The sequence below is a fragment of the Ammospiza nelsoni genome, chromosome 3 (assembly GCF_027579445.1).
Source record: "Ammospiza nelsoni isolate bAmmNel1 chromosome 3, bAmmNel1.pri, whole genome shotgun sequence".
In the NCBI taxonomy this organism is placed as follows: domain Eukaryota; kingdom Metazoa; phylum Chordata; class Aves; order Passeriformes; family Passerellidae; genus Ammospiza; species Ammospiza nelsoni.
Window position 1 is genome coordinate 53904434 of NC_080635.1, and position 13491 is coordinate 53917924.

General features: G+C 40.2%; 1 protein-coding gene across 1 annotated transcript in view; it reads right to left on the bottom strand.

The window, feature by feature from the left end:
* Positions 1-13491, bottom strand: part of SYNJ2 (synaptojanin 2) — a 65666-nt gene that overhangs the window by 48386 nt on the left and 3789 nt on the right. The window contains exon 2 of the mRNA XM_059467445.1: positions 7523-7609. Coding sequence (XP_059323428.1) covers positions 7523-7609 — 87 coding nt within the window. The remainder of the gene's footprint in view (positions 1-7522; positions 7610-13491) is intronic.

Sequence of the window (13491 nt, forward strand, 5' to 3'; positions counted from 1 at the left end):
GACAATCTGGGACAATATGGCTTCAGACCGCAAAAGGGAACACTTAGGATCACTTTTCAACCCTCCAGGGTGACCCACTGTCTGGAAATGCACACCAGCTCTCACACAACAACTACTCTTTTTCTGATACACCAGTAGGGGAGTCCTTGCTTTCAGATAACAGGCTGGCTACAGAAGGTAGAGTTAGGGGTGGTTTTCAGCAGGGCCAGAATATTTGTGTAGGCACGTGGGACTGGAATGGCAGGACAAGGTGGGAGATTAGATCTTATTCATTCTGTTCTGCTGACTCCAGTTTTGTATAAAGGCCAGTGTAGGTGGTATTTACTAGAAAGCTCTGTTCATCACATTTCTTTCTGTAACAACGCTGTGCCCTGTTCTCCTTCTTGAGTGCTTTCAAGACGTATGTTTTCTGTGCTTGTGATATCGCAGCAGAGGGCCAGAAATACTGACAGTTTACTCCTCCTTTGCACGTGACTTTGTGCAAAGGAGGAGACACATCAGTTATCATCACAAGAGTTCATAACTGACCAAATACAGCCCTGCAGCCTCCAGAAAGGGTTAGGAGGAGTTAGCAGTCTCTCAGGATAGCCAAAAGCTTCTGTGACTTAGCTGAAACCATGCAAAACTGATCAGCTCAAAGTAACCTTCACTCACAAGACTTTGGAAGCAATACACAGAAACACTATTAGCATGCCTTAATATCAGTCAGCTTGGTTAGTCACAAAAAACCAGTAGTGAAGGACTTGGAGAGTTGCCTGGCAGCGATGCTGAGACAAAGAGTACAAATACTTTCATTGCCTTCAGTGACGTAAAGCTTTCCTAGACAGTTCAGAAGACATCAAATGAGAAAGTCAACATCAAATTAGCCAAAGAGAACAAAAGCTTAATAATACAGAGCTTGTTCCCTGTGGTTCTGTCCTGGTTGCAGGTGATTGCAACCAGTGGAAAATCACTGAATCTAAACAGAATAATCCTCTAATTCAAGAAGGAATCTTGCTTTTTCTTACCAGAGACTATAAACTCTTTTTACGTTTTACTATCTCCTCCACTCAACCACTCATCCCCAAATGGGGTACTCATCCACATACTGCAAGGTCCAGCATCTCTACTCCCTTAAATCACTAGCTAAAAAGCTCCGAAAAAGTAATCATGCCTGAGAAGGTATTGCATTTTCCCTGAAGTGTAAGGAGATTTGTTTCCTAAAGCTGTGATACTTTTCTGCCACTGGGCAGCAGCTCCACAGGAAAGAGTCAGGGTTGCTCAGCCTGGAGAAAAGAAGGCTCAGGGAAAACCTTATTACAGCCTTTCAATATTTGAAGGGGGGCCTATAACAAAAGATGGAGAAAGACTTTTCACAAGGGCTTGTAGTGATAAGACAAGGGGCAACAGTTTTTCACTGAAAGAGGGGAAATTTAGATTGAATATAAGGAAGATATATATCTTTTACAACGAGAGTAGTGAAACAGTGGAACAGGTTTTCCAGGGAAGTTGTGGGTGCCTCACCCCTGGGAAGTGTTCCAGACCAGGTTGGAAGGGGCTTTGAGTAACCTGGTCTGGAGGCAGTGTCCCTGCCCATCACAGGGGCATTGGGAGTAGATGGTCTATAAAGGTCTCCTCTGACTTGAGCCATTCTACAGTTCTATTCACACAGAATAATCTCTCTACAGTACTCCAAATTAGAGAGCAACCACCAGGCACTTCTCATGATACCTTTGAACAAAGACAGGCTGGCAAAGGAGCTCACACTTACAGCCCAGAAACTGAAGAAAAAGGACAAAAAGAGAGATTTAAGGTATGTTAAAGCTAGCCTGCTTTGCTACTTAGTCCTCCCAGGCTGCTCTGTGAGTTGGTCTTCAGAACAGCTCTAACTTCTTTTATTTGCTTAAATGACTCAGGATTTGCTGCAAAACAGACAATGCAGAAACCCAATTACATCATAGCCCCAGCTCAACACAAATCTCTCTGACTCTGTACCTTGCAAAAAAGTCCCAAGCCCCATCCTCTGATAGCACTTTCATTCCAGGTGGTATTTGGACAATGGTCCTGGGACCAGCTCTGGGCTATCACTGCACTGTCTGCAGGAGGAAGATCCCTGCTTGATGCACATGTCCTCTTGGCACAGGGAACAAGCTAATCACAATATCCTATCCTCTGTGCCTGTGTCCTGCCCATTTCATTCACAGCACAGACGTAGCCATTGGGTTCTGAATGGAGGTAATGCTTCTGTCAACCTTTCACCCTTTTAGAACCTCGCACAGCAGAATTAATGCTGCCAAAACACTGCTCCACTATGATCTTTTAGTCATGTTTCCATTAAGGTATAAGAAATTACTCACCACTAAGCTATACAGCTAGACACAGAGAAGGCTTTCCTTGTCTTCCCTTCTTTACCAGCAACATCTAGATGGGCCTACAGTTTTAAATTATAATATGAAAGTCCTTCAGATTTCAGTTGCCTTTTCAGGTCAGTTTCTCTTGGTACCAATCACCAAACACCTCAGCTGTAGACTATTTACCATACCCCATCCTGGAAAATAAAAATCTTTTTATTTCTCCTTTAACTTACACAAGTAGTTTAAAGTAAAATCCTCATTAACACTAGCCTTCTAAACTGTACACATAGAAGAAAGTAATTTAGGAATGTAAGAACTTCAGTTGAAGGTCACAACTGTAGAAATGTCCTTCCTGTCATTGGGATGCAACATGGAATGTTTTAAAGAAATCTCTGAAATAATTTTAGAGCAAGAAGTGAAGTGTTCCTTTCTGGTCATGCTTTCTACAGCAACACATCTATGAAAAAGCAAGACCCACATATAGTACTAAAGAAAAAAAATATTTCAAAGTTATGGCCAAACTTTGATTTCAGATAAAAGGGTACAAATGTTCATGCATTGCGACCAAGATCATTATTTTGCCCTATTACAGCTATCAATCACTACAACAATCTGCAAAGAAAACTTTTGAAGAAATGTAAGAAATGTTTTGCTCACAGTGGTATGAGCTGAATGTCCTTTTATTAGGTTGCACAAGAGAGGCAGAGGATGAAGAATATTTAGCACAGAAACAAGACAATAATAATTTCCATCCATTTTTTCAAATGTTCTTGTGAAACCAACTGCCTTTATCCAAGTTGAACAGGAAATGCAGTTCTGGTACGTCACACTGTACAATAATAAGCTGCAGTTTCTGTATTTAACCTGTCTACACAACTCAAGGCAATTGTTTCCCCTGCAGCTTAGGGGATGATTTCAATGTTGCCTATTCTGAGCTATAGTGAAAAGGAGTCCAATATTCAATTCTTATTTTGTCCTTCTTAACTGTAACTATTTCACTCAAGACTGCCTTTTCTTTCCAAAATAATTTTCTCCAATTTTTGCTCTTTCTCCATTCCATCACAGTCATGCACTCCCTCAGACTTTTCCATTTCCACTCCACACATACTCCATTCCATTTTGTAGACCACTAAAAACCAATTTTGCCTCTCATCTGTCTTCAAAAATAGCAACAGAACACAGGAGAGAAGTACATTCTAACCATCTAGCTGAAAATTCCTGAGTATATCTACAACAGAATTATGAAAAGAGCCAAGACTTTCCAAACTATCATTTTAGTCTCAAAGATACTCCTCTTTCTCTTTCTTCTAAACACAACCACATTTTTAGGATATGTGCAAAAGGAACAGAAGACAGGTACTTAGTTGTCCTTTTCAAAATATCTTCCTTTCAACTATACACTGTATATGTACAAGAGTGAGAATATATACACAATCTCATGAATTCAGAATGCCTCCCCAAATACAGCAGCTGTATTAAACCAAACAACCTATGTGCTGATGGTGTTAAAACATCCCCTTATGTATGCATCTCTTCCTGACATCACAGTATCTGAAGAAAACACTGTAAAGCCAGCTCTTTTAACACTTTGCTTAAGATGTATTTGCCACTGCTAGATCTTCTTTGGCAGCAAAATCTTGGCTGAGGTACAGCTCAGAGAGACTGTACAATTCATTCTGCTGCCATCCATCTCACAAAAGAAAGCAGAAGAACTTAGTGAGTCATGTTAACAGACATAAGTACATACAAGTGAATGTTATTACTGGTGGGAAACATTAACTTTGTGAGTCAATTTCACATATTTCATCTACTTTCTTGTGAAAAGCATGATCTATTTTGGCAGGCATACAATGTGATTTATTTGGATTTCTAAGTAGCTATATTTACAGATTAATTAAAATGTTCAGAGACATCTTTCATGTCTTGGCAGAAAGTTTTCCCTTCTGCTCTACAAATACTCTTAACATCTCAGTGGAATGTATTTTCACAAATACTCTCAGTTAATTTAATACTTATGGTCTGCATGTTTCCAGTAGTAAGAAAAAATGCTGATACTTCTGAACAACGTCTATGCAATCACTGAAGCTCAGAGAAGAGCTAGCCAATTATGCCTTTGTTAGCAGCTGCTAAAATACATTATACAAAAATGGAAAAAGCTACACTGCATTCCTGTGGTCGTTTGACTCACCCTGGCTGGATGCCAGGTGCCCACCAAAGCTGTTCTGTTACTCCCCTCCTCAGCTGGGCAGGGGAGAAAAATAAAATGAAAGGCTTATGTGTCAAGATATGGGCAGGGAGAGAACATTGAGCAGTTATGGGCAAAACAGACTTAACTTGGGGAAATTAGTTTTATTTATCACAAATCAAACCAGAGTAGGACAATGAGCAAAACACCTTCCTCCACATCTTCTTTTTCTTTTTTCCCAGGCTTAACTTTACTCCCAATTTTCTCTTCCCCAGTGGTACAGGGGGATGAGAAATAGGGACTGTGATCAGTTAATCACACATTGTCTCTGCCACTCCTTTCTCCTCATGGGGAAGACTCCTCACACTCTTCCCCTGCTCCAGCATGGAGACTCTCCCATGGAAGACAGTCCTACTTGAGCTTCTCCAGCATGACTCCATCCCATGGGCTGCAGTTCTTCACAAACTGCTCCAGAGTGGGTCCCTCACAGAAGGTGCAGACCTTCTAGAACAAACAGTCACAAATCTGGCCAGTAAACCTGCTCCAGGATGGGCTCCTCTCTCCATGGGTCCTTCCAGGACCCTGCTCCACAGTGTGCCTCCCAGAGGGTCACAGCCACCTTCAGGCATCCCCCTGCTCTGGCATGGGCTGCAGGTGGGTCTCTGCTCCACCATGGACCCCATGGGCTGCAGGTGGGTCTCTGCTCCACCATGGATCTCCATGGGCTGCAGGTGGGTCTCTGCCCCACCATGGACCCCATGGGCTGCAGGTGGGTCTCTGCCCCACCATGGACCCCATGGGCTGCAGGTGGGTCTCTGCTCCACCACAGACCCCATGGGCTGCAGGTGGGTCTCTGCTCCACCATGGATCTCCATGGGCTGCAGGTGGGTCTCTGCTCCACCACAGACCCCATGGGCTGCAGGTGGGTCTCTGCTCCACCATGGATCTCCATGGGCTGCAGGTGGATCTCTGCCCCACCACAGACCCCATGGGCTGCAGGGGCACAGCTGCTTCCCCATGGTCTGCACCAGGGGCTGCAGGGGAATCTGAGCTCAGGCACCTGGAGCACCTCCTGCCCCTCCTTCCTCACTGGCCCTGGTGCCTGCAGAGCTCTTTCTCTCACATATTCTAACTCTGCCCTTCTCCAGCTTCAGCTGGGCAGTTTTCTTCCCTCTTCTTAAATCTGTTATGCCAGAGGCACTACCAATGTTGCTGATGGGTTCAGTCTTGACCGCAGCACATCTGTCTTGGAGCCTGCTGGCATTGGCTCCATTGGACACAGGGGAAGCTTCTGGCAGCGTTTTAGAGAAGCCACACCTGTAGCCCCTCCTGCTACCAAAACCTTGCTACACAAACCCAGTACAATTACTTTGTAGTGTTAATCTTCTACATAAGCAACAGCTAAAGGGATGGAACTCACGTGTAAGATGGAAAGTCTAAACCAGACTGTGACAAAAACTCGGGCTACGTCTTAGTGAGATAGCAGACGTGTATCTTTGCTTTTTGAAACGTTCAGAAGCAGAAAAGGTTTGCTTACCTTCACTTACCATTACAGCATGACCCTCTGACTTTTCACTGAATTTTAACAATCCCTTCCAAAGCAAGTCCTGTACCAGAACTTGTCATCTAATGCTAGAACAAGGCAGAGGTACAGTGACAAAGCTCAGAAAGGAAAAACCCTCACACTTTCAGAGCACTGAAGTTAAGCATATGTTGTTTGAGAAGAAGTAAGGACATGAGAAACAGTAAGGCTGAGAATATTTCACAGCCCATTTGAAATCATTCACCTTTTAACATGAATACGAAAATTGGATATATTTGGTTCCCACCACATACAAAAACTACCCTTATATGTAGCTTGAAGAGATTGGATTAAATAGCTACATTCCTTTATTACTACAACAGGATTCATTAGACTTCTATGAAGAAAAACAGACCCATGTGCCAAGAAAAACTAATCACGAGTCCTCCGCTTTAAATTACATTAGCAAATTGATATAAATCTCCAGAGAAATGTCTAATTAACTCCACAAGAAACAAAACAAACAAAAAGTCCACATTCATTAAAAAAGACTAGAAGGACCTACAGTTTTAAATTATGACACAAAAATTCTTCAGATTGCAGTTGCCTCTTCAGGTCAATTTCAAGCCATAGTTTTCAGGCTGCAAAATGGCAAGCAGGGTATAAAACTACACAGTTATATCTACTGGCCTAAATACACCAGTGCTCACACCACTACTGCCTTTGGTAGACTCCTTGACCAAGCATCAAGTTACATGGAAAAGTCTTGTCATTTCTCCAAGTGAAAATTAGGGCTCATTGTACCAGCCCGGGAACAGCGCGTACAGTGCTTTTTTATTTATGCATCTAAATCATCTGTGATTTTTAAGCACTGTGTAAGGACCTATTATCTTCAAATCAATCACTGCAGTTCTCTTCTTAAAACATGTTATTTCCATTAACATTCCTGCAGGCAGTGTAATGACAAGTCCTTTGCTAAATCAAGATTCCCAAACTGTACCAAAATTTACATTGATGACAAAAAACATTTCTCACTATACTAATTGAAGCCAGAGGCCTTCTTCTGCAAATCCTTATTCATATGAATGATTAAAGGCAATTAGGCATTACAGCAAGAACTGGCAATCTGCAGTACTGTACTCTCAGATGACCATGACAATCAGTGTCTAAACATGATCCTTAAAGAAGAGAAGAATTAAGAAATCATATCTTGCCTTGGACAAATGTGGTAGGGGAAGAAGAATGGCAATTATCTTCAGGCAGCTAAGAATGTCAGACAAAACAAATTAAGAAAAAATCCATCCATCATTCAGGAATATGGTTTTGGCCCAAAACAGAAAAAGAAACAAATATTTTCCAGACTGTACATGACAAAGTGCAACTAGCTTTCACAATTTAAGGAATTAGACAACTTTAGCCACTTGTTGTCATTTAGAATTGTCTGGGCATTTTATAATCTCAGGCATACAGATGGTGACTTACCACATTTAAGCTGAAGCTCTCCTAAGCAGCCGAAAGCATCCACGAGCTTTTCATACTGTCCTTTAATTGCATCCTTTTCTTCTGGAGCTAAGGAGCAAAGAGAAAGGCAGGAAACTTAGTTATCCAGTAAAATTTTCAGATTGCTTTTATTCCTATTGCATAGGAACCAATGCTACCTAAGTTGATTTTTCTCAGTCAACAAGACTACAGTGCAAAGGTAGGTTTAAAATGCTGTAAAACTATAGAGATTAAAACATGAAGGGACAGAAATGCCCATCTCCACACACCACCCTAGAAGAAAAAAGAGCGCTCACTTTATTTTCAAATCAACCTGGTTGTTAGTAACAATTTTATTCTATGGTACAGATGCCACAGATAAGTCAGAATAAATAAAGAAATACATGAGCACATGTAAAATTTACACTGCTCTAAAATAAGAGCAAGAATAAATCAGTCTTGCCATAAGCTAAAATATGATGACAGTATATTGATATGTCTTGATGTACAACAAGAGAGAGTTTATACTTCCAGACTCTCAGTCTAATTCCAGACAGAACTGGATTTTTTTATGCAAGATAATATGATTTGATGTAGACACAACACCAGATGTTGATTTCAAGAGGAATTACACATATTTTAGTGAAATAAGAATTAGTTAATTAAATAAATAAAGGGTCAGATGCTCATGTTATATTTGTGCATTTCTGCAACAAGCAAATTCAATGGGCACATACTGAACATTTAGACATTAAGCCAGACCACAGATCAAACTTGCCACTGGCTACTTTAACATAAAACCAGCATACTTCCTGAATGAGTAAGTCTTCATTTTGTATATATTTCCCAATCAGGAGCAAGGTTAATCTCCCAAATGAGGAAAATAGACTGTAACCCTCAAATGTCCTTTTACTTCTTGAACTACAGATAAACAGCAACATAATACTTTCAGAGATTTGCTAATAATATGCAATCTTATGCTCCTAATTAACTTCAGCAGTTAAAACCTGAAACCTCCAGGTATAAAAAGGACAAACTGAACTGCTTGCAATGGATGATAGAAGAGCAAAGAAAGAGACTTCTCTTTATAAATCTCAAGAGGCAAAGAGCTCAGTGAGAAACACAGAAAACAAATAAATATCCCATATATTGCTGACACTTTGAAGTGAAATGAAGGACAATTCCTCTTACAAAATTCCTTAGCAGAGGCAACCCCCAAGAGTAATTAAAACATGTTTATCTCAATTTTTGCATTTGTGACAAATAAAGAAGACTTGTTTAACTCTTTCTTAATTTTGTTTTTACTACCACAGTTTCACAATTTACTTACTCTGCTTTCTTAGAACACTGAGTAAATCGGAGAAACTAGCAAAATGTTGATACCACACACACCAGTGAAGCAAAGCATAAGCAGCAGACAGAGGATAAAGTGATTTTTATTGCATAACATAAACTTCTGGACAATAATGGTTTAAATACTCAGTAATGGCACATTTTAAGGGCTGAGACTCAGCAAGCTCAGTTCTCAGGCACTTAAAAAATCTCAATTTCACAAAACCAGTTTAGATAGACTATAACAACATTTCCATCTTTGAAAAAAAACCTCCCTGTCAAGGCTTTCTCATGTATTAAAAAAAGCAGGTTTAAAAAGGTGATGTTTCACTTTCCATGGCATCTTTACTAAGTATAAAAGAGCAGCAACAATATACTGACAATTTTTTCTTAAATTTTTTCTTAAACCCTCCTTTAAAAGCTGTCTACACTAAAATAATTGTGCTACTTTAAAATAAAAAAGGAAAACCAAAACCAAAATTCTTGCTCCAAACATTCCAGCTTTAGGAAGAAATCTAAAACAAGGGAAACACCAAGAGATTCAGATCTGAGACAGATGTGGGAGCTCATAAAGCTGCAGGCCAGGCACAACCTGAAAGCATTTCAAAAGTCACTTAAAAAGCATGGCAATGCTCTTCAAAATAGAATTACAAGCTGGAAAGTTGGCTGTTAAAGTGTCTGGTAAGAGCACAATCCAAAAGAATGGAATTTATTGCAGTGCAGAATTAGGCAACACATAGCTCATTTCACTGCTGGCCAGAAGTACCTGCCACTGGCATGTATGGAAGCCATGGAGTTTCCCAGGTCAAGCCAGTGGCACCACACACCCATCAGCTGCTGGCACAGGACTGCTCTAAACACGCAGCCAAAGAGCTGAGTTTTGGCAGTCCTGGTACAGGAACGCTGCTGTTCCAGGCAGGACACTTGTCAGAGCCTGTGCCTGCACAGCAGCACCAGCAGAGCTGCCTGCAAGGAAGGAGCAGGAAAGGAAGACACTCAACAGACACAGCCATGCCTGTGGGTCATGCAGAGAGAAGCCAGAATGTCTTAGTGCCTATGGACCACATTTGGGGGCATGGTGTGTGTAAATTCCCTTTGTTAAAGATACCAATGGAATTTAAAGCATCCTGTCTTGTTAAACTCCTTGGTGCTGCACAAAGCACATTATTGATGAGGGCTTGAGCCAGGTTCATATCCTGTTGTTAAAAAGAAGTATTTATAAATCTCAAAATCTCAAATAACTGTCATCAAAACCTAAAAGATCTCCTAGGGCATTTGAGGAATGCTAGGACATGAGTGAGAATCAGAAAGACTGTGGCTACACAGAGAAAAAACTTGTATGCTACTTGTGTCACTGAAAACTGACATAAGAGTTAAAGGGAAATAATTCTATGAAACACTGTAACCCTTGTAAAACAAGAGACACGCAATAATTCAATGAAACCAAGCTGCAATATAATAAATTAAAAGTGACATTTTCCATGCATAAAATATTTCAGAGCCAAAAAACCCCACACCATGAAAAGATACACAACTACATTATACCATATGGCCTGACCAAGTGTGACTTCTTGCTTGTAAAAGCTGCAATTTCAATTTACCAGCTAGAAGGAACTGGCCAAACAAACATATGCAGTTTCCTTCATTCAATCCCTCCTTAGGGCTGAACCCCCAGACTTCAGCAAGAATCAGCACAACTCTCAAGCATATGGACCCCAGAAAGGTCAGTGACTGGAGTAAGAGGGTAGAGAAAGGTACCAAAATTCCAAGTCCAACACTAAGGACAGACACAGTAATACCTGCAACTTCAAGATAAAAATGAAGGAAAAGTTCTTGGAAAAAAAAAAAAAAGAGTCTGAGACTGGGTTAGGAATTCTGTTTCTCCCTTGTGATTTCTCAGCCCAATTCTGGAAATAGTCACCTGCTTGGCTGTAGGGTACTGCTATAAAAATGTAATATCAAGCATATTTCTAAGTACTTTAAGAAACATAGGATTGGTGTCATGGGATGGCTTTATTTGTGTCATTTAGCATTTGGGAGAAAGAGGTGTGAACCTTCCCCAGAAACAGGGAAAAACTATAATCAAACAGAAGTTTCATACCAAAACTCCCATCTATACATTACAATAAGCACCTTACCTAGAAATAAATCCAATATCTGCTGTTATGTGAGTTTAGATGATTACCTCCAAAGCGTGTTTTCAGTCATCTGCAGACACATTTAAACTCTTTTGTTGTATTTTCAATATCTTTCACCTCTAAAATCTTCCTGTTCACATTCTATCCAAGCTACACAGGCATTATGAAAGTCAGACTGTATTCAGAAACACCATACAGGCCAAGCAGTGCAGAGCTGGGAAGAAGTCTGTGGTCAGAGCTACAGTTAAGAGAATCCAAAGAGTTAAAACATTAAGCTATGTATTTACTAATTTTCTAGTAAGATACATTTCTGGTTGAAAAGACAATGAACAAAATAGAAAATTGGCATTTTGGAAAGACCAGTTCCCTGGCTTTCTGTATTAGATTGAGAACAATCTGCTCCTAGTGAGAGATAATGTTTGCATACTTGGATGTGCATATATGAATATATTAATTCACAATCAAAGAATAATGGATTAATGAAACCACCACGTTTCTACTGGCCAGCTTCATGCTGCTGCAGGCAGTCACAAAAATAAAAGGGAAGTCCCTAAGTGATTTCTCTGAAGCTTGGCCATTATCTTTATGTGGTTTCTGCCATAGATGACTCATATTTGCATAGAAACTTGCAGCAGTCACTACAGACATAACCACTACAAAGAATTCATCCATCACAACCACTACTTGTCTCCTAGCATAGAAAACAAGCCTTGTAATCAACACCCAACACTTACAGGAACACATCTTCCCTCCTCTCTGCACCCAGTTTGCATTTTGACAATAGTGAAAGAATTGCAACACACACTTTTTTCTATCATCTAAAGCAGTGATGTTCAGCCTGAGAAACCACAGCTTGCAAGTGCCCAGTGCCAGCACAACCAAGGAAGACAGGACTTGGGCTCTGGAGACTGCTTCCACAAATGGAAAAGTTCAAACACCACTAAACTACAGAAAACTTCACAGAAGTTTGTGCTAGCTGTATGAATATTCGGGTGTAGGAGTAGAAATGAGCCAAGGTGGAGGGCTCACTGTATTGGATAGAGTGCTTAGAAATGCAGTCACAGTACTTACACAAGTATTGGTGCTTGATTTCCACACCCCACTCAGTGGCACAGTTGTTCACATAACCACAAAACCAAAGCTAATTGTAAACAGTGAATGTACATAGAGCACAGAAACAGCTTTCTGTACAGAAGAAGGAAAAGATAAAGCACAGGTAAATAACTGCTACTTCCTGGCGTTGCAAGGCTTTACCCTGATTTCACTCCACTGCATCAGAGAACCACACACCTGCAAGTGAAGCAGCAGAGGAGGCACAGAGCTCCTCCTCAGAGTGTACACACACCTTAACTCTATGTAAGTTTGTCTCTAGTAAAGGCTAACTTCCCAGATCTGTGGGTAAAAGTCAGGAAAAACCTCAGACATATTTGAAAAAACACACACTGTATCAGCTTTGAACTTCTGTACTTTCCAGACACCATGGTCACTTAGGATTTAACATAACAGGTGATGTAACATCCTTTATAAAACAGCTGCAGAATCAAAGAGCTTGCAAAAAAAAAAAAAATCTCTGCAGCCTTTGGCTCTGCCCTTGAGAAAACATATTATTATGCTGAAATTCAATAGCAGAGCACTCCTGTTGACAGCTTTTCACTGAAACTACCTGCCATAATAAAGTTAAATCACCATATTTTCAGCACTATAGCCTTAGTTTAGTTTAGCAATTGCCTTGACAGCAGTCCAGAACTACCTTGTGCAGTTCATTTCATCTGCAAACCACTGAAACTGTAACGTGTTTGAACTAGGAATAGCTCCTCTAACTATATTCCCTGTTGTATTAAGCAGAAATTTCTAAATCAATGACAATTTTTCTTTATCCTTCATGACTCTAGGTTTCTTCTGCAGAATATATTGATCTTCTAGTTCAGATAATTCCTGAAAGAATTGTTTCAGGCTGTCACCCATCCTTCTGGAGATGACTGAAGCTTTAGGATTGTCAGCAGATGGGGGGGGGGGGAAAAGCCTCCAGCAAAATGTGTCATTCAATTCAAAACAGTGAATTTTACCCTCCACCCTACAGTGACATCATGAGAGAAGGAAAACAAACTCCTATCCTCAAAAATACTATTCAATTTACAGCAGAACAGAAAACTCTTCTGTTGATATCACATCACTATGCAGATTAAGGGGTTTAGGGATATGCAGCTAAGTTTCCTGCAGTGATTTTTGATTTCTTGATTTTTCCAAAAGTTTTTAGTTTAGGTTTCCATTACAGGACAAGTTCTCACTTTATAAATTGCTGACATTCAGGCAATTAGAGATCTTTACAATACTTTCCCACTACTGGAAAGGATGCAAAGGATATCAAGGATGTAAATATTTTTCAGGTATTAAATCTGTGTATGCAGTAAGGAAATTATGAAACATAATCAATTTGTGACTAAAATAGTTATCATTATCTTTATAAGATATCAAGAGAGGAAAAAGTATTAAGTCATCCAT